General features: G+C 44.6%; 1 protein-coding gene across 4 annotated transcripts in view; it reads right to left on the reverse strand.

The window, feature by feature from the left end:
• Positions 1-13,408, reverse strand: part of Soat1 (sterol O-acyltransferase 1) — a 46,698-nt gene extending 33,290 nt beyond the window's left edge. For 2 of the 4 annotated variants that reach the window (XR_007980411.1, XM_052200032.1), the window contains exons 1-2: positions 13,260-13,408; positions 5,821-5,934 (exon numbers count right to left, since the gene is read on the reverse strand). Coding sequence is in view for 3 of the 4 variants with exons in the window: in XM_052200032.1 (XP_052055992.1) it covers positions 5,821-5,926 (106 nt within the window). In the remaining variant the exon portion in view is untranslated. Of the gene's footprint in view, positions 1-3,148; positions 3,293-5,820; positions 5,935-12,125; positions 12,327-13,259 lie in introns of those variants that run through there. The other 2 variants (XM_052200033.1, XM_052200034.1) reach the window with 2 other exon arrangements.
• Positions 13,409-22,158: the final 8,750 nt, after the last annotated feature.

Consider the following 22,158-nt stretch of genomic DNA (forward strand, 5'->3'; position numbering starts at 1 on the left):
AATAAATAATAATAATAATAGTAGTAATAATAATAACAACAACAACAAAGGAAAACGAAACCTATTCTTTGTGTATTAACTTAAAAATTAATTTTAAAAACTGAAATGCAAGATATTTAACAGTATATTTGGTTTAGACATAATAACAAAATACAAAAATAAAATCCTGACTTTGAGATGCAATACTTTAAACAACAGCTCTTTCCAGCGATCCATTTAGCTTGTGCCCCAACTATCTTACACAGTTTTCCTTTAGCAAGTCCTGCAAAGACAGTTTACCTTTCTCCCTACCCTACTCTGTGGCGCCGCTGTGGGCTCTGAACTGCTAACCCTTTACCTTGAAAGGCACTACCAATCTATAGAAAGTATAGCTATGAGGTGACAGGCAGGTCAATTACCCTGGTCTAACCACTGCAATATCTGTCAAGACCTGGTCCATACACATAATCAATTACTCCACAGATAACCTGTAAAGAATGTATCACACATCAATAATCTAACCAAAACCCAGTGAAAAAAGCAGGGGTTTGTCCCATTTTTGTTTTCAAAATAAATCAGCTAACTCAAAAAAAAAAAAAAAAGTGTTCACGTCACGTGGGCCAGTACATAACTGAGCCTAGGGAAGCCACGCCTTCTGACATTCCCTGTCACACTCAAACACTTAAACTGGAAGCAGAAGAGCTCTTCCTGGTGGCTACGGAGTGCTACAAGGTGACAAGTGATTTTAAAGTTCATATAAAGAACATTCATCAGTTAGCAGCAAGGACAGACTTAGCTAATGGTTTGGCAGAGACCAGCAAGGTTTTGTTGCCTACTGAAGGCCAGACTGACTTTAAAATTCTGATTATTGATGGAAAAAAAAGTTAAGTGACTAGGAGCACTGTGCAGAAGACCGGGGTTCAATTCCGAGCACCTGCATGGTAACTCAGAACCATCTGTAGATCCAATGCCCTCTTCTGACCTCTGTGGGTACCAAGTACACATGTACACATACACGCAAAATACTCATGTACATAAGCATTTTTTTAGCCTTCCCATTTTTTCCCCTTAAAACAGACTACCTTTCATCCTAACATTACTCTGCTTGCCAAAATGAGATTAAAAATAAGAGTCATTTGAAAGCTGTCTGTGGGGGGCTGGAGAGATGGCTCAGGGTTTAAGAGCACTAACTGTTCTTCCAGAGGCTCAATTCAGAGCAGCTACATGGAATTCACAACTGTCTGTAACTCCAGTTCCAGGGGATCTGGCATCCTGACACAGGCAAAACACAAAGAGTTAATAGGTAACTCTTAAAAAAGAAAAAAAGAAAGACACCTCTAGTCTAGATCTAAAATAGTTACACTTAGGAATTTTCAGAGTAAGGAGTTGTGTGTGTGTGTGTGTGTGTGTGTGTGTGTAGTGGCGGTGGTGGTGGTTTTCTGACAAGGTCTCAGTTATCTGAGGGTAACCTCAAACTTGCTATGTAAATGAAACTAGCCTTGACCTGCTGACTCTCCTGCCTCTTCCTCTATAGGTAGCTGCACTCACAGATGCACATTAAATAAAAATAAATCTTTAAAAAAAAAATACCCCAGCAAAATTAAAAACTTCAGTAAAGGTTGCTTGACAGAGAGAATACATCCCTTGAAGAGACAGTGCCAATAAGAATGTTCAAACAGCCAGCCTGATCGCACAGACTATAATCCCAGATCCACACAGCTCTACAAGGAATTCTAGGCCAGCCAGGGCTACAGAGAAACCTTGTCTTGTCTCAGAAAAACCAAGAAAGGCTATTCAAACATCACCAGACCAGGCCAAAGAACATAAACTCCTTTCCTAGACATAAATCTACAATTTTCTGGCAATCTCAAAAAACAAGACTGTGAAGTTTATTCACAGGAAAAACAGGTCTTCAGTCCCCGAGCAACCTTTATGACCAGTGGAGCAACCTACATGACCAGTGGTTTTAGGTATCAGACTGTAATTGTACCCAAGGCACCTCAAGAAGCCCCGTGATCTCATTTACTGGAAAAGAGCAGGGCCAAAGTGGCCGAAAAACTCTGAAGGACTTCGAGGACACCGAGATCACCGATAAGGATCCTAAGGCTCTCCCAGGAAGCCCACACCTCACTCAGGTATGCAGCTCCCTCTGACTAAGCAGCTCTCTCTACTGAGTGTTTGTTTTTGAGACACAGTCTCACTGTGTAACCCTGGCAGGCTTCCCTGTCTGTGCCACATATACATACAAGTATTTTTTTTTTTTTTAGTTTTTAAAAAATAATCTATTTATTCTTATTTTAGGTACATTGGTGTTTTGACTGAATATGTCTGTATTAGGGAGTTGCATACCCCTGAAACAGACAGGAGTTATAGACAGTTATAAGCTGCCAAGTGGGTGCGGGAATTGAACCTGGGTCCTCTGAAAGAGCTGAGCCATCTCTCCAGACCTAGATTTTTCTATGCATATGAATGTTTTGCTGCATGTGTGTCTGTGTACTATGTGCATGCTTGGTGCCTGAGGACGCCAGAGTCAGATTCTCTACAACTGAGTTAGTTAAGATGGTCGCTGCAAGCCTTTAGTGGGTGCAGAGAGCGGTGAGTACTGTTAGGCACTGAGCCATCTCTACAGCCTCCCCCAACAATTATTATCTTTTTGTTTGTAGATTTGTTTGTTTTATGTATATGAGTACACTGTAGCAGTGGTACTGATGGTTGTGAGCCATCCTGTGGTTGCTGGGGATTAAACTCAGGACCCCTACTCGCTCCAGTTGGCCCGGCTCGCTCCCGCCTAAAGACTTATTTATTACTATATCTAAGTACACCGTAGCTGTCTTCAGACGCACCAGAAGAGAGCATCAGATCTCATTACAGATGGTTGTGAGCCACCATGTGGTTGCTGGGATTTGAACTCAGGACCTTCGGAGGAGCAGTTGGTGCTATTAACAGCTGAGCCACCTCTCCAGCCCTTGTTTGGTTTTGAGACATGGGCTCAATGTGGCTTCACAGAGACCCATCTGCTTCTGCCGGCTGAGGGCTGTGATTTAAAGGCGTGTGTCATGAAGGCCAGTGGAATTTTATCAGTGAAGTATAAAGAAGTTAGGTGTCAAAGTTCTTCACAGCAGTGGTATCTGCCCCACCCCACCTCCAAAAAAAAAAAAGCAATCAGTACCATCAGCAGGCTCTTGCATACTTCCACACTGTGGGGCCTCCCTGCAGATTCAGACTCAGATCTCAAGCTGCTGTACTGAAGAATCTCTTCATTCAGAGGTGATCGTCATTCACACCCCAAATGATATGTGCCACACTAAAAGCTGTGTCGCAATCTGGACATGGTGGTACAAATCTATAGTCTCAGCACCTGCGAGGCAACAGCAGGAGAATCAAAAGTTCAAGGCCAACTCCAACCCCGTAACCAAGTCCCAGGCCAGCCTGGGTTACAGCCCGCCTCAGAAAAATAAAGGGGAGGAGGGGGCACATTTTAGTCTGTATGTAAGCTGTGTCTCAAATTTTAACCTATATATGAACCACCAAGGACCCTACGAATTAAATGAAATTTGTATTCACCACATGTGAGGGAAAGCAGTAAGCTCTAGGCCGGCCTGACAGGCCTTCAAAGCCCTTGCAATTGAAAGGTCACAGTTTACTCATCCGGATCCCACAAAGCATTAAAGTGGAGAAACACACTTTATTTTCTGATCCGCATTACCGGTATTAAAACCAGGAGAGTGACACGCTTCTGAGTTGAAGCTAAACAATTTAATTTTTCAACAGCTGTATTAAAACCTAGAGTGATCACAACTCCTGGCTGGGGACTCGAGCTCAGCAGCATGTTTGTCAAGCAAGCAGGACGCCCTGTGTGAAAACTGGGCTTGGTGCCGACTGCCTCTGATGCCTGCCTACACTTGGGAGACGGACGCAAAGCAACAGAGAAAAACCCTCTTGGCAAAACAAAACAGCTTTCTAAAAAGCGAACTATAAAGAGAGCAATAATATGTTATAATGACAGATTTCAATAATACTTTCTCAGTCTCTAAGAAGTATTAACATTAAAAAAAAATAAGTGGAAACCTAATGTGTAGGAATCCAGGCAAAGGAAACAACCCAGACTACAACAAGACCAGGAATAATGGAAGAAAGGAGAACACTTCTGTCCGGGGCTGCCTCTTGCCTTTATGCATAAACTTCACTCTCTGGAGCACATTAGAATGCAACCACGTGCAATATGTCATAGGTAGCTGCCGGAGAGTCTGTCTGTAAACCTCATTATACCGACTACACAAACCCCTCACAGTCCTGGTGCAATCTGGCTGCTGATACCCAAAGTAGGAAAGGTTAAAGTCAGCCTCTTTATGAAAAAAGGTCTGAGGGTGCCAAAGACAACTCTAGAAATCCTTCCCCTATTTGTTAACCAAACAAGTCTCGAGTTTCAAATCTCCACTGAAAGCAAAACTATACAAATGCCATTGCAAAAAATAAATATCCTGATGCAATAGATGGTATCACGAGGGCTGCGACTCCAAATCTTCCATTCTTAACCATAAGCCTCAACCTTAACAAGTGCTACATTAGCCGGGTGGTGGTGGCGCACGCCTGTAATCCCAGCACTCTGGGAGACAGAGGCAGGTGGATTTCTGAGTTCGAGGCCAGCCTAGTCTACAGAGTGAGTTCCAGGACAGCCAGGGCTATACAGAGAGACCCTGTCTTAAAAAAAATAAACAAACAAACAAAAAAAACAAGCGCTACATTACACTCTTCGTGTATTGAGCAAAAACTAAATCCCCAAAGTTTCCCTCTCCTGAGATTTATACATCAGTTCAGACCCTGCTCCCTACTCAATTTCATTCATTACATAAAAGAAAAATTAGTAGCTTTATGAGAGTACACTTATCTATAGAAATTCAATTGTGTGACTGTGATGGTTTGTATATGCTTGGCCCAGGGAGTGGCACTATTAGGAGGTTGGAGTAGGTGTGTCACTGTAGGCGTGGGCTTTAACCACTCATTTTAGCTGCCTGGAAGCCAGTCTTCTCCTAGTGGCCTTCAAATGAAGATGTAGAACTCTCAGCTCCTCCTGCACCATGCCTGCCTGGACGCTGCCATGCTCCCACCTTGATAATGATGGACTGAGCCTCTGAACCTGTAAGCCAGTCCAATGAAATGTTGTCCTTATGAGAGTTGCCTTGGTCATGGCGTCTGTTCACAGCAGTGAAACCCTAACTAAGACAATGCTGTTTTTTGTTTTGTTCTGGTTTGGTTGGTTACGCGGGGGAACAAACCCAGGGCATCAGTAAACTATATCCCAAACTGCATGATTTTGAGGGCTACACCATTCATGTAACTTGAGGCTCCATAAATGCAAACACATATGTATTAATCACTTCTGTAATCAAGGATCCAGCAGGACATTTCAATAATCACTGGTAGGCTGGGCTGGCTGAATGAATGGGTAATATCTAAAACACAATAGAAATGTTTGTTGAATTTGTTTTTATTTATTTATTCTTATTTTATGCTCACAGTTTCGTCTGCACGTGTCTGTGTAGCACATGCATGTAGTGCTCTCAGAGGCCAGATGAGGGCAGCAGATTCCCTGGAACTGGAGTTATAGTTACTAACTACCATGTACATGGGTGCTGGGATTCGAACTTGGGACCTTACCAAGAACAACTGCTCTTAACCACTGAGCCATCTCTCCAGCTCGTCACTAAATTAATTGTGTATCACTACCAGATACACAAAAGCACCAAAACGAATCTGTAATAACAAATACAAGCCCTGTCCTAAAGCAGGGAACTTGTTCGCTGGCTCATTAATTTACCTCAGAAACATTAAAGCCCTTACCATTTCTCTGTGTGTCCAAGAGATTTTTCTGGGCTTCATCTTGCTCAGGATTCTCACTGTATTTTGACAGCCGGTTTCTTAGTGACATCTTCTCTTCTCCCACCATCGAGCGTCCTAGGAAAGAAAGAGGGCCGGGAATAAAGACGGATGCAGCATGAAGGAGCAGTTCGTGGACAAGCTGTCTGTCCTGACCGAGCAGTGCACAGGAAACCATCACTGCATATCCTAAGTGTGCCTAATAATTATGTGTCGGTTAAAAATTTGAATAAAGTGGGAGCTGGAGCTCAGACGTACAGCACTTTCCTAATGTGCATGGCTATAGCCTGGATTTGAACCATAGTATCACAAAAAGATTAGCTTACTTTAAAAAGTAAAAGCTGGGGAACAATTCACTAAGTATTTGGCTAGGGAATGTCATATCACTACTAGGTTTGAAAGAGAGGAAAACTAATAATGATATATTGTCTTTTTTTGATGTCGTCTTAACCAGTTTTAAGACTTTTTACGTATAAGATATTGCAACGAGTTTGAAGACGTTAGGCCCTATCAAATAGCTGGCTAGCTCCAAGGGCCCCGCTTTTAGACACAGCCCCATCCTAAAGAAAAATTTAACTGAGCAAAGCGCTGAGCAGCTGAACCCTAAGATCAGTAGAAGGGCTAGCATGGAGGGCCAATGCCTTTAATCCCAGCAGGAGAATTTTTTTTGTGTGTGTGAATTTGAGGCCAGCCTGGTCTATCCCAAATTCCAGGATAGTCATATAGAAAGATCCTGCTTCAAAATAATGAAGAGAAGAGAAGAGAAGAGAAGAGAAGAGAAGAGAAGAGAAGAGAAGAGAAGAGAAGAGAAGAGAAGAGAAGAGAGAGCAGAAGACAGAGATGTGTAATGAGACAGACCTCGGAGGCCTAGCCAGAGGACCTCCACCTTTCACGAGCCACCATTAACTGTTCTGCAGGCCAGACTGTGTCACCCTCTCCATGGCTGAGGTGCCTTCCAAGACAGCCAACTGGGAAGGGCAATGGCGGAAGTGCACGTACAAGGAACTTCCCTCCCTCAGTACACTAGGCTTGGCTTTACAGGGCTGAGCCTGTAGTCACTTCTAGTGCCATACACCGTGATTGCCTGAGAGTTGCAGTGACCCTCAGTCACCTCTGCTGCCTTAACAGTGGGTACTACCCTCAAGCCAGGTTTTCATTAACTCTGTTGTAGACTTTACAGCAGACGCTGGGTAAGGAGGAGGGGATATAGGGCTATTTTTATTCGTTCATAGCTACTTAAGTGACCCCTATCGAGAGGTAGGAGTATGAATGACTCAGTCCTTGGGCTGCTGGTACTATTCCCATTTGAAGGCAGGTGCTAATTTTACATCTCTTAGGAACAGTCACACATGAAGCCACAACCTAGAGAGTATGATTACCAAGTCAGTGATATTAATTGCAAACATTTAGAGTTCTAAGAAAGGCTAGATCGAGATAATGGATTCAAGAGAAAAGGTATCGTTGATTAAGCCTTGAAGGATGAACACTGTATGTGTGAGAAAGAGTTAAAACAGAAACTCTCTTGGCTAAGAGAAGGCTCAGAGGTTAACTGTTCTTATTGCTCTTCCAGACAACATATTTTGGTTCCCAGAATACCCGACTCTCCAGCTCCCTGGCCCCCACCCGTCAGGTAGCTCACAATGGGTTGCAACTATAGCCCCAAAGAGACCAGACACCCTGTTCTGGCACCTATACACATTCAGAAATTCACACACACATGCGCACGCACACGCAGACACACACACACACACAGAGAGAGAGAGAGACAGAGAGACAGAGAGAGGGAGAGAGAGAGGAACAAGCACAGACCCTGCTCTGTGCTGACCCTGTTGGCAGCAGAATCCATTGGCCAGATTCCTCATCGTTTCAGTGGTAACTGAACTACAAGCTCTAAGACTAAGAGCTGAGTCAGAGTCACAGTTATTTGCGTCTGTGGTAACAATGTCATGTGCATTCTTCTTGTTAGTGAAGACAGACAGAACGGAGTAAAAGCAACTGACACTTTTCAAAGATAGAATAAAAAGAAAGCTACCCAACAAAGGCTAAGCGAAGGCAGACCCTCATCTCTCATTCTAGGCGAAATTTAACCCAAAATGTATCAAAGACCTAAAACTGGGATTGGGGATCTGTGGGTAAAGGGCCTCCTGTGCCAAGCAGAGAACCTGAGTTCAGATCCCCAGCTATGGGGGGTACGGAGATGGCTCAGCAGTGAGGAGGACCAGCTGTTCTTCCAGAGGACCCAACTCAGTCCCCAGTACTTACATGGTGGCTCACAACCATCCACAACTGTGGTTCTGGGCATCTAAATGATCTTCTGACCCTGTGGGCAGGAAGCATTCATACGACTCACACATGCATACAGGCAAAACACTCACACATAAAATGAATGAATCTAAAAATAGACACATACATATGCACATGAGCAAAAGAGGAACTTACAAACAATTTGGCCTCGGCTAGTAATAGCGATTTACAAGTCATCCGTGTAACAGTCTGAGAGGAGGCCACAGAGCATCTGCCCATCCCACAGAAATGATTACAGCCGCGATAAGCAGGAGTGGATGCTTCCTCTGAAGGAAGCAGTGGTGGTGGTTTGAATAGGTGTGGCCCTCACAGACTCATGTGTTTGAATGCTTGGCCCACAGAGAGGATGATATTAGGAGGTGTGGCCTTCTTGGAGGAAGTATATAGCTGTGGAGGTGGGTTTTTAAGGTCTCCTGCACTCAAGCTATGCCCAGTGTGGTACAGTCTCCTGCTGCCTGCAGATCAAGATGGAGAACTCTCAGCTCCCTCTCAAGGACCACGTCTGCCTGCATGCTGCCATGTTTCCTGCCATGATAACAGACTAAACCTCTGAACCTGTAAGCCATCCCCAGGTAAATGTTTTCCCGTATAAGAGTTGCCTTGGTCGTGCCCATGAGGATTATATGTCGTGCATCATCGAACCCAGCTCGGACTGCTGACGTCCTGTCCATTTCCGCCTTGCTCATCTCCACCCCAGGCAATAGGATTATACTGCCATTCTTTGTACACATTTGGTTGGTCTTTTTCCTTGAAACTCTTAAGTTTCCCTTATATAATCCAAAACAAATCCATTTGTCTCTGGAATCGTGATTCTAATCGCTTCTCACATTTGCTACTTAAGTCAAAAGCACTATACAAGGCTGGGCAAAAGGACTCATGCCTGTATCTCCAATGGGGGGGGGGGGGCGAGGCAGAAAAGCGGTTAAGAGTTTAGGGACATCTTGGGGTTTGCGTCTCTGTCTCTCTGTTTCTCTGTCTCTCTCTCTCTCTCACACACACACACACACACACACACACACACACACACACACACCTCCACTCCTCCACTGACCTCTATGGCAGTCTCCTAATCACCTCTCCTCTTCTAGTCTTACTGATTTTCTTCTCCCTCTCAAACACAGCACTAGAATTACACTTGTGAGAAGGGAAGGTTGGGAGCTCAGTGTGAACTTCAATAGCAGGTTCATTGTCTGGCACATGGGAGGCCCTCAGTTCAGTCTCCAAGTTTTAAAAAAAAAGGTCTCAAAGAAGGACTTAATATTTATCTTGAGGAAGATTAACTCAGAGCAAAGCAAGGCTGGCAGTGCCAACCATGAGCTCATAAGGAAAGCCAAAAGGCCTGAAGATTCACATGACACGCGCTTATAGGAAAAATAAATGAAGAGGGAAGAGATAAGGGAGATCAGATAAGTAGACAAATGATTAACAGGAGAAGTCTTTGAGATGCGTGGCTGGCTAAACAGAAGGCAGTTGTTCCCAGATCCCAAGCGAGTATGCTCACTCAGAAAGGCTAGGAATAGCATTATGCTAATTACAGGGAGGAGGAAAATTAGATAAGACCAGTATTATGTGCCTGTAGGCCAGCCAAGGTATAAAAGGGCAACAGAACACAAGGGTCCGGACTGAAGATAGGGATCTACCATGCCCTGGTGCACTGACAACTAAGGTTAAGGCACAAGTTCTGGAAGTTCCCCAGGTAGGCCACCCAGGAAATAACCAGGCTACTATTTACATAGCACTTAGCATGGTAAGCAGTGGATCCTAGCATATCCTCGTATAATGGTGAAGTGCTTTCCCCAGTATTGTGAGGCATTTAAAACTTTAACAGCAAAGAGACAAAAAGCAAAGAAGATTAAAGGAGAAAAGGAGCACAGGATGCTAGGGAAATGAGAGGACTCAGAGGGATTCCAGGGTCAGCACCATGGAAGAATTCAGGTGAAGAACAAACACAAGAACAGAGGTGTGTGACGTTTATATTTATTTGTAAGGGTTTGGGTTTTATATATATATATATGGTTATTTAAAAAAATAGAAGGTGGAGCTTGAGACAGCTATTTCACAATGTGGAGATATGCTAAAGTGGGTGATTTACTAACTACATGTACAGTTGGTTTCAGGAAGAGCAAATGTACTGGAGTAGGTTGCAAAATGTTTGAGGAACTGAAATCAGATCACAGGACTGTTCTCACAAGAGGCCCAGCAGTAAAGGAAAATAAGGACCATACACAGTTTAGGGCACCAGGGGAGGCGAGCCGCTAGCTCACTTAACATTTGCACATCTTAGTTCTTGTTGATTTTTCTGTCTGTTTTGTTTAGGGGTTTGTCGTTTGTGTTTTCAGCCAAGGTTTCACTGTGTAGCCCTGGCTGCCCTAGAACTCAGATCCACCTACCTCTTCCTCAAAGGACTGGGATAATAGGCCTGACCACTGCACACATCTCCACTCCATTTGCAAAGATGTAGGTTTGTGTAGCAGAACTATCCTCCTTTGAGGTAACACAGTTGACCAGAGGGCTTAGCCAGCTGTCTTAGTGGGTGAAAATGCTTGCCACACAAGCCTGACATCCCAAATTTAATTCCTAGAAGCCACATAAAGGTATAAGGAGAAAACCAAGCCCACCAAGTTGTCCTCTGACCTCCATACTCACTACAGCGACATGTGTGTGCCATCCCTACACACACTCAAGAGTATTAAAATGTAACACACTGATTAGAAAAGAAATATAAGAATCCAATCTGTACAGGGAAGTCGTGTAATGTTCTGCGGTAAGCATCGTGACTCCAGAGAGCAAATAGAAAGAATTAGAGAAACAAATGAATCATGTCCCAAAGAAATGTCCACGGTAGCCTCCGGCAGTGTTCTCATTAACAAAGATTTCAAAAGATCCTATATAGTTGTATCACAAATAAATACCGGGTAGCTACTGCAGGTGAATGACTCCTACATCACCCTGAGGTTCAGCAGAAAAAAAAAAACCTCTGTGGATAGAGTGTACAATCCAACGTCGAAACAGTGATTACACACCTATAATCCTAGGTTTGGGGGGTGAGGCAGGAGAAGCAGGAGTTCAAGATTATTCTCAGCTACACAGTTAGAACAGCCTGGGCTACACGAGTTCCTGCCAAAAGGAAGGAAAGGGAAGGGGAGAACAACGGAGAGGAAGAAATTAACAATCCAAAGCATAATGTGTCTGTTTTTAGGGGGTGTTTTGTTTCAGGGATTTGGGAAAGGTTTTTTTGTAGGATTTTTTGTTTGTTTGTTTGGTTGGTTGGTTTGGTTTTTCAAGATAAGATTTCTTCTCTGTATAGCCTGGCTGTCCTAGATCTCATTCTGTAGACCAGGCTGACCTGGAACTCAAATCCAACTGCTTCTGCAACCCTGGGCCACCACCTGGCAATCCTACAACCTTTTCATGTAGCTAACAGAACTGGGTCAGCTAACAAGAGTGAAGAATATGAGAACTTGGGCAAATTTTATTTACATCTAAGTTTACTTTACTTACAAATGATTAAATATAACTAGTTATCCAACATGGCAAAAAAGAAAAAAATTCTAGGAGTTCTGTCTGACAAATGGAACTTCCATTGGAAGCAGGCACTCCTCTGTTAATGCTTTTTCCTCAAAGTTCCTTCCTTGGCCCTCCAACTCTTCAGTCCTGTTCCTTCAAGATACTGGGCCAGACACTGAGAAGACACAGAAAAGATAGACTAACCTCGAGAAATCCACTATAAGCCAGGCAGTGGTGGTGCACGCCTTTAATCTAGCACTTGGGAGGCAGAGGCAGGCGGATTTCTGAGTTTGAGGCCAGCCTGGTCTATAGAGTGAGTTCCAAGACAGTCAGGGCTACAGAGAAACCCTGTCTTGAAAAACGAGAGAGAGAGAGAGAGAGAGAGAGAGAGAGAGAGAGAGAGAGAGAGAGAGAGAGAGAGAGAAATCCACTATAAAGCAATTAAAGCATCTACTTACAACACTGCTGGTAAGGAGACTTCAGAGAGCTAACAGGCTTATACTGACCAGTGGCTCCAGCCCGGAAGTGATCTTTGGTTTGAGGAATGCTTAGGGGGCGGCAGAAGAAGGGGAATAAGGCCTGGGGGAAATGGTCCAAGAGATAAGAGGACGCTTTCCAAGCACAAGAAAGGAAGCTGGAGAGCGAAGAACCAGCCCAGGCTTGAAGATAGTAGGCGCTCGGCCCCCAGCAGCTTGGTCTGAGTCCTGAGAGAACGTGAAACCCCTGCCCAGTTCCAAGCACGTGACGAGCTAAGCCACGTGCTCCTCCACGTTTACTCTGCTAACTCTTGACAGCATCAGAGCTCTTTGCAAGCCCCACTCCCATGCTGCCTTAGCTGGCTTTAGGGGGAAAAAGTCATTTATATTTCCCAGTTGAAAGCAAACAAAAGAAAAGAAAATATTCAAGTTGGATCCTGCATTCTTGAAGAAGGCATGAAGTTTGGGGGGCAGGGGAACCAGTAGCAACTAAAGTGTTACGGTGACGGAGGAGTTTTATGCAGAGAATGGAGCTTACAGTAATTTCTCCCAAATAACCGCTTAAGCACACGCCTATTAGCACTTAAGATCAAAGACAGAAACTTAACTCTCCCTTGCTACTTAAAAACAGAATACGAGCTTGAAGAAAGGTTTCGGCGCCCCTAGCCCATATAGAGTCCGGTGTCTGGTAATGCCACCTTTCCCCTCATATATATACATCTCCCCCGCCCACATCAGGAAAAAAAAACAAAACACTGACTTCCTGAGCGCATTTTTTGATGTCGCTTTTCAAAGAATGCGATGACTTCTAATTCTCAACTTTCTTCATTACTGACTGGTTTGAGAGACGCCACAGGATTCGGAGCGGACATCAAACCATCACTGCTAATGAAAGGCTGCCAGTCATCGGATGCATCGGATGGCTCTGGGTAACTTTCCCGCTCTCCCCTCCAAACTCGGCGGGACCCTCCCACCGCAGCAGGCAGCGTCCGGGCGGGACAGTCCGGCCCAGGCCAGGCCCGCAGCGCCGGAGCGGCGCCGCCACCGCGGTCCCCTTCCTCTCGGGCTCAGGGTGGACCTGGTAAGGAAAGAAGCGGAGCGGAAGCTTGGGGTTACCTGCGACCGGAGGGCAGCTGCGGCGGTCTAGGCAGCAGGCTGGGCGGCCGCGGGAGAGTCGCAGCCTTAGGATGTCCCTTCGCCAGCCCGCAACGCCGCTAGCCGGGCTACGGAGGAAGATAAAGCGCAGGCCCCCACCCCCGTTCTCCGCCCCAACCTTCCTGCCCGCGGCTGCGTCACGCGCATCGCCCCGAGCTCCCGGATGCCATTGGTGGTCCTGCGGCGCCTGGCAACGCCCACTGCCACGCCCCTCCCGGCTCTAGGGTACCCGCTGGGCTTCTCCGGCTACCTGGCTTTCTGGCTCCACCCAACTCTCCTCCTGGGTGTCGCCGAGGGTACCTAGTCAACTTCCTGAGAATTTGAAAACAGCCTGCGAGATAGCATGGGACAGAGCGGGGGCTCTGATACTGACCGTTAAGCAATAAGACAGAAGCAGTGGCCGGAAACCTGTCATAAGTTGCTTTGTGGTCTAAATTCTACTTGACTCAGCCTGTCCTTCAGCAACACACAACAGAAGTGAGTCACTTGAAGTTATGGGACAATCCAGTAATTTAAAAAGGATCCTTGGGACTATAATAATAATAAATAATACAGATAGATTTAGGACATAGATAAAGCAGTTTAAGCCTTGGACTTCTCAAAAGCAAAGATGTGAGTGAATTTAGGGTAAAGGTGGGATGAAAAAGAAAACTAAAAGACTGGGAAGATCCTGTCGGCCTGCAAAACAGTGTCAGCTAAATTGATTTCGCTAATCTTTCAGTCAGTTCATAATCTGTCCAGTTGACCATTCCTTTCCAAGTCAGATACACTAAACAATGCCTGAGGCTTGCAAGAATTGCCTGCTCTGGAGATGGTTCACAAAAGGAGTTCGTTCCCCTGCTGGCCCATAGCAGGCACCACTGCTTACCTTAGAGCGGGGCTCTGCACAGTGTGCCCAGTTTTTGCCCTCCCTGGAACAACTGTGATTAATGGTTCTGTCAACAGTTTGGTGATAGCATTTGGAAGTGCTCAACTGCCTTTGCTTCCTCCTCCTATCCCACCAGTTAGAACATTTGGGACTGAAAATTTACTTCTGTTGGGACTCTTGATAGAGACACTTGCCTATACATTTAGTTAGTTAAAAATAAAAATACAGGGCTGTTAATACAGCTCCTGAACTTGGTGACGCACACGTTTAATCCCAGTACCCGTGGGCAGAGGCAGGTGGATCTCTGTGAGTTGGAGGCCAGCCTGATCCACATAGTGAGTTCCAAGACAGACGGGGCTTTGTAAAAAGACCCTGTTGACAGACAGACAGACAGATAAAAGATGAAGTAGAAGGAACAGAAGTTCAATTTTGCAGGCTGACAGTGTCTCTCCAGTCTCTGTTTCTTTTAGCTTTCCCTTTCACTTGCCTTTACCCTAAATTCACTCACATCTTTGCTTTTGAGAAGTCCAAGGCCTAAACGGCTTTATCTATGTCCTAAATCAATCCAAATCATCTTTTGACTATTACATCCCAAGGACGCTTTTTAAAGGACTTGAATGTCCCGTTACTTCAAGGCACACTTTCAAGGCACAACCATGAATTAAAAACAGAAGCAGCCTCCACAATTGCAAGCGTGTGTTTCTAGTGGGGAAGAAAAATAAGACAATTACAAGTAGTGATAGGTGTTAGGAAAAAATAGTGGTCAGGAAAAGCTGTGAAACAATGCCATGATTAATTTTAAAGGTTTCCTAGGTTTTCATAAAAAAACAGAGTTGGATGGCATGAATTGCACATGATTAACCACTTAAACATTTTGTAAAGACAAAGGAAAGGCTGATTTTTCTGAGGCGGTCTGAATTAAGACCCAAATAAGGAAGACTTAGAAATCCCAGCCACAGGCAGAAGAACAATGTGGGATGAGCCTGATACTGAGCAGCTTTGGCTGGGCCGAGGAGAGGACCCGAGGCTGGAGCCCGGGCAGGAGGGGGAGGATACTGAGGTTGGAGCCTTGAGCAGGAGCCCAATCTTGATGTTTGTATTCTTATTCCTAAGTTCAAAGGAAAGAAGATAAAGGGTTCCTGGGGGGAGGGAGGGGATTGAACCTTGGCCTCACAGCAAAGTCCTGGCTGCCTCTAATTCACTCATCCACCTGCCTGAGCTGGTATTGAAGGCCAGGAACTCCGCAGCCAACCTGGGCTTTCTTGTCGTTTTTTGTGTGTTTTTTCTTGTTTGTTTTCATCTAGGGTTTTTCCTTTTTTTTTTTTTTAACCTATTTTATAGAGAATATGGAGCAGGATCTCTACAGAAGAGCAAAGCGGAACAACAAGAAACAAGGTAACAGAGATGTTCTTGGCTAAGCATTTGGGGTAGATCATAGTCGTTCCCTGGATTGGGGTTCTTACTGTAGAAATCAAGGGTGAGAGAGGTCAGAGTACTTCCCTGAGGTGCAGAAGTGAAGAAACTTGGACTCAAGGTAACTACAGGTCGTTTCTTTGAGCAACTAGGTGGGTGTTGATATCATCTAGAGTAAAGGTGAGAAAAACTCCAGAGCCTCTGGCTAGAATCCAAGTGCTTAGGAACTGGCCCATAAAAATCTCACATCACCTCATTCTGGGATCAAGGCTTAGTTAAATGCTACTCATTTCATCATATTCCAAAACAAAACACCCAAATTAAACAAAACAAAACAAAAAAACCCCCCAAAAAATCCACAAAACATTTACAGAACCTGTAGCCAGTTGATTGAGACTGTCTATCGGGAAGAGCACTAACCAAGTCATTTGAAAACTGTAGGACAAATGTTACAAGAAAAAAGATGTTTCAGGCAGTGCTTACTTAGTAGGGTCACTGTATTTAGTAAGTGCATGTTTTCAAAGCTTTCCATTAGCAGCTACTGTCTCTGTGGCTGCTCTTCTGGATGGAGAATGAAGAGGAGAGGTCCCGAGACTAACTTTCTAACTAGTAGAGCAGTTGTCAAGGAAAGGAAGGAGGAATTTACAAAATAAAGGGAAAAGAAGGTCCAAACCTCTAAGCCAGAAAAGGCACGCAGAGGGAGCAGAGTGTCCCTAACTGCAGGGTACTTCCTGAGAAGCAAGAAGAGCTAAAGCTGAATTAGTAAGTCAGTGTGTCTGAGACATCCTGACTCAGTGTCCCATAGACATCGGGGAGCCGGTGAAGAATGCCAAGCAGGAGAAACTCGGGATTCAGAGGACCTCACGGGACAGAGGTGCAGCTGGAGGTGGGTAGATTAATTAGAAGGCTGATGTGTAATATAGGTGAGATGCTGAAGAGCTTAGGCAATAGCCACGTGGGAGAGAGAGAATGAGGAGACAGATGAATGGGGAAAGGGCTGGGGATGCAGCTCAGTTGGCAGCACGGTCGCCTGGCATACAAAAAGCCCTAAGTTCCATCTCCAGCATTGTGTCACCCAGTCACGAAGGTGCTCTTGCTAGCATTGGGATGGAGGCAGGAAGCTCAGAAATTCAAAGTGATCCCTGCAACACAGGGACTTTGAGACTAGCCTGGCTACAATGGGACCCTGCCTCAAAGAATAGGGAAGCTAATATTTGAAACCTCTTACAGGACAGAATAAAGTAGTATTCTTGATGCGGGAGCTAAGGCTGTATTCAGAATCTGACTAAGAGAGCAGGTGGCAGGATCCAGTGCTGACAGAGGTAAGAATGTACATCCTGGAGAAGGAGCGAGAAAAGGCTTCACGCGGGTTAATGTTTAAGCCACACTACTCTGCTCCTACTGAGACCTGAAGGAACTGAACAGGAGGCAATCAAACCTAGCCTTCATGTTTTGTCTGGTTATATCAATAATGCATACTTATTACAGCCAATAAAATCAAATGCAGAAAAGCACGGGGCTTGGGGATTTGGCTCACAAGAGGGCTTGCCTAATAAACTCAAGGCTCAAGGCCCTGGTTTCAGTCCCCAGTACCAGAAAGAATAGAGAGAGAGAGAGAGAGAGAGAGAGAGAGAGAGAGAGAGAGAGAGAGAAAGAAAGAAAGAGAGAAAGAGAGAAAGGAAAGAAAGAAAGAAAGAAAGAAAGAAAGAAGGAAGGAAAGAGAAAAGGAGGGAGGGAGAAAGGGAGGAAGAGCAAGTATAAAAGCCAGATAACATTTTAATTAGAGATTCGGTTCATTTTGATGTAGAGGAGGAGAGCGGTGCTTGAGCCTGGGCTCTGAGCCCCTTTACCAGAATGTGCTAGGTTTTACAGAAAAGCCAAAATAGAAATGGAACTTTAAGACTATGTCAACATTAGCAGAGCAGGTTGATGCCTGCTTTCAATCCTGGTGCTCAGGATGCTGAGGCAGGTGATTCCAGGCTCCCCTAGTCTGATAGGGAATTCCAGGCCAGCTCGGAAATGGAGGTACCCTGTTTCAAGACAGACAGACAGACAGACAGGACAAAACAACAAAAAACTGAACATCTTAGTTCTTCAGAGGAACACATCTCCCTTAATGACACCAAATGGGAACTAAGTGGCCATCCTGGCCCAGCCTGTTACTATGGACACTAAAACATACAGAAAATAGGTTGATTAAGAATGAGGGAAGGTCTAGGCATGATGGTGCACACCTTTGATCCCAGTACTCAGAAGCTGAAGGCAGGGGGATTGCCATAAATTGAAGGCCAGACTGGGCTACCTGATGAGTTCCAGACCAGCCTGGGCTAGAGTGAGAACCAGTCTCCAGATAACCAAAACAGAAGATAAAATGAGATAGCCAAGTACTCTGGAGCGCAGAATATACCCATATACAATCGACTGCCCCTGAATCCTGCCGGGCTGCAGTTCTGTCCTGTTTGTAGTTTTTGGAAACACCTAACACAGCACCTGTGTGTCACACATTAAATGTTGAATGAATTAATAATCTGGGCGTGGTAGGTAGTTCACACCTGTAATGTCAACACTCTGGAGGCTGAGCTAGAAGTCCAAAGTGGATAACAGGCTCATTTCAATTTAGCCTGGGCTACATGGTGAGACTCTCTATCGATATAAATAAAAAATAAAAATAAAAAATAAACCACTAATATTTCACTTAAGTCTTTTTTTAATGAGCTGACAAACCAACAAAAGGCATGGGGCCTGGAGTACAGTCAGACACAGATTTCCTCCCTCCCTCCCTCCCTCCCTTCCTTCCTTCCTTCCTTCCTTCCTTCCTTCCTTCCTTCCTTCCGGTGATTTTGTCATCTTGAAAGTTTTTGTATCATTTGTAGTCTACAAAGAGCTGTCTTAACTTACATGGTGGAAGAGTCATCAGTCTCTAGCCGGGCTTTCACCCAGCTCTCAGGAGGCAGAGGCAGGAGGATCTCTGAGTTCCAGGCCAGCCTGATACACTAAGTGGGTTCCAGGCCAGCCAGGACTACACAGAGAAACCCTGTGTTTGGGGGTCGTGGGAGATGTAGAAAATCCCAGCAGTGAATGGAACTGACATCAACAGCATATGCTGGTGACAAGGATGTGCCTGTACATTATTTGACACAGTGTACCACTAGAGGGGACTTTGATAAGGAGGGTGTTGGACAACTGAGGGGGAGGAGGGCTATAGCCATCTCTAATTTCTGCTTTCCTATTGATCTAAACCTGAGTTTATAATCTGTGGCTAGAGAGATTCCTCAGCCCATGTTAGGTGCTTCACAGTACTGGAAATTCCAGCTCTTGGGGATCCAATGCCCTCCAGCCTCTGTGGACACCTGCACTCCTGTGCTGTACTTATGTGTTCACGTAATTAACAGTTAAAAAAAATCTTTCAGAAAGAGTCAAGAAAGTCAGGCATGGAGACCCATCCCTTAATCCCAGCGACTCAGGAAGCAGAGGCAAAGTAGATCTCTGAGTTTGAGGCTAGCTTAATCTACATAGCCAGATCCAGGACTACACAAAGAAAGCCTGATCAACAAATCAACAACAACAAAAAGCCAAAAAAAAAAAAAAATTCTTAGGACCCTAGCAATGCCTCCAAGTATTTACCACTCAGTTATGAGGAGCAGAGTCTCAGTGCTGGTCATTTTCAGCAATTTGTCTTTTTGGCTTACATTTTGTTTGTTTCTTTTTTTTAATTTCCCCTTTTCTTTTCATCTCTCTTCTGGAATTCTTAATATATATATGTTTGGGCAACTTAATGGAAGGAACTTGTTTCCTTCTTATATCCCAACAGGGATTTTTCAATTCCACAAAGAAAAAAATATTCTATTAGATGAATAAGAGAAACTTGTTGGAGAAGAACCTTAAGCAACATATCAAATTATAAGAGCAGAAAATAATGTCCGGAAATGATACCATTCTGAGATGAGCATTTTAACACTGTAGTCTTTGTTTTACCTCTTTGCATACAATACTTTATGCATCTTAGATATGTACAAATGTTGACATTTTTTTCACTGATTTTCCCTGTATTTTCCTGTGTGTGTGGTATTCTGTGGGTGCACATGTAGTGTGATTAATGCAGTGTGAGTGAGCACATGTGGAGGTCCGAGGTGGGGACCCCTTATCTCTGTCTTCTGAGGGTGAATTTCAGGAGGAAGGGTGTCAGGTCTAACCATCTTTATCTATTAGGAACCTGAATCTAAACAGCCAAGATATTCACCAGACACTGAGTAGGATAAGCTGAACACTTAGACACAGCATAGTGATAGTGTCAGCCTTGTAAAACAAAATCCTGAAAGCAGCAATCTAAAGGGAGCTATAAAAAGATCGGTAGCTAACAGCTCATCAGAAACAATGGGACCAGAAACCCATCAGGTGCTATATTCAAGTAGCTGGAGAGTGGAAAGGCTGCCCATGAACCAAAAATTTTATAGTCAGAAAATCAAAACTTCCAAGGTACAGGCATTCCCAGATTATCCAAAACTGAGAGGGTCTATTGCTAACAGATTCACCTCATAAGAAGTAGAGGTCTTTAGGCTGAAGGTAGGTGGCACTAGTGAGTGACTAAACCCACATGAGAATCAGAAGGCAGGGCTGGGGAGATGGCTCCCTGGTCAAGAGCGCAGGCTGCCCTTGCAGAGGAGCTGTCTAGGTCTTCAGGCACCCACATGGCACCTCACAACCATCTTAAACTCCAGTTCCATGGAGTTCATGTCTTCTCGTGGCCTACATAGACATCAGGCATACTCATGGTACACATACATATGTGCAGGCAGAACACTCATAACAATCAATTCTTTAAAACACGTGCACACACACAGACAAAACACTATGATGAAGCTTTTGTGTATTTCTGTACTGATCGAAGTCAAGAAAAGGCTCACACTGGAGAGAAACACCACGTATATCATGCCTTGTGGGAAAGTTCTCATTTCCTCTCATTCCTTTCAAAGACACGAACACCTTCACAGTACAGAGAGGTCTTCTATCAATGATCTTTGTGGGAAGGAAAGGTCCTCACTTTGTAACAGGGCCCCTAGTCATTAGTAGGCCCTGAGACCTTAACACGACTGACTCCATGGTTGGAAGCACCAACCTTTCAGGCTGTAAAACATATGCTGTCTCAGCATATAGATAGCACCACCTACCCAAGCTAAAACAAAGGCCTAATCCATCGAAATCCATAGTCATGGGAAATTGTCTTAATGAAAGAAGCTTGAGTTTTGGCTTCTGTAGTCCCACTTCAGGCTAACTATTCTTGTTAACCAAATCATGTCAACCCATGATGCGGTTCTTGTGCTTAAAAGTTCACCTTGAGAGAAAGGCTTGGGGCTATGCTAGGATCCCAAATGCCCAGTGTAGTGGCAGGTTGGCTGATTAAGACTTTCTATTGACTTAAACCCATCCAAGCAGTCTTCTCTGGTGGTGACTCCATGATAACTTATTCGAGCCCCCCCCCCCCAAAAATATACGAAAAAACTCACAGTCATGTGAAGCTCTTTGTGCATAACCAGTGTGGGAAAACCATCCCTCATTCCAATTCCCTCCAAAGAATTCACACTGGAGAAGTACTGCGTATGTGTTTTCAGTGTCAGAAAGTTTAAAGGACTGACAATGCTTTTCACCAACTTGAAAAGATTCACACAGTGGCTGGGGAGATGGCTCGGTGGTCAAAAGCACTTGGCATTCTTGCAGAGGATCAAGGTTTGATTCCCAGCACCTACATGACAGCTGGCAACCTTATGTAACTATCCGCCAGAGGATCTGTAACCTCTCCCAACTTTCTCAGGCACACACGATGCACACACATACATCCTGGCAAAACACTCGTGCACACAAAATAGTAACAGATCTAAAAGAAATTGTTTTATTTTTTTAAGATTTATTTATGTATATTTATGTGTGACCCTGTGAGTGTATGCAATATGTATGCCAGTGCCAAAGAGGACATCAGATTCCCTGAGCCTGAAGTTATAGGCAACTGCCAGCTGCCCAGTAGGTGCTGGGAATGGAACTTGGGGCCTCTGAAAGGGGAACAAGCACGTTTGACCACTGAACCTTCCTCCCTTCCATCCTTCCAGGCCTACCATTGCTTTAAAAAAATATTGAGCTGGTGGCAGCGGCGCACACCTTTAATCCCAGCACTTGGGAGGCAGAAGCAGGCAGATTTCTGAGTTCGAGGCCAGCCTGGTCTACAGAGTGAGCTCCAGGACAGCCAGGGCTATACAGAGAAACCCTGTCTCGAAAAAAAAACCAAATCCAAAAAAAAAAATTGTTTTGTGTACATATATGTATATATGTGTGTACCATGTGCATACTTGGTGCCTGTGGGTGTCAAAGTAAGCATTGGATCCCATGGGACTATTATCTCTCTCTCTCTCTCTCTCTCTCTCACACACACACACACAAGGGCTGCTTGCTCAATGGTAAGTTAGTTATGAATTGTATCTGTTATAATAAACAGTAAAAGAGGAAGAATAAAAACACAGGAGAAAACAAAATATTTAATCCACTGGGTGATGGTGGCACACGCCATTAATCTCAGCACTTGGGAGGCAG

Source organism: Apodemus sylvaticus, chromosome 12, assembly GCF_947179515.1.
Source record: "Apodemus sylvaticus chromosome 12, mApoSyl1.1, whole genome shotgun sequence".
Taxonomy (NCBI): domain Eukaryota; kingdom Metazoa; phylum Chordata; class Mammalia; order Rodentia; family Muridae; genus Apodemus; species Apodemus sylvaticus.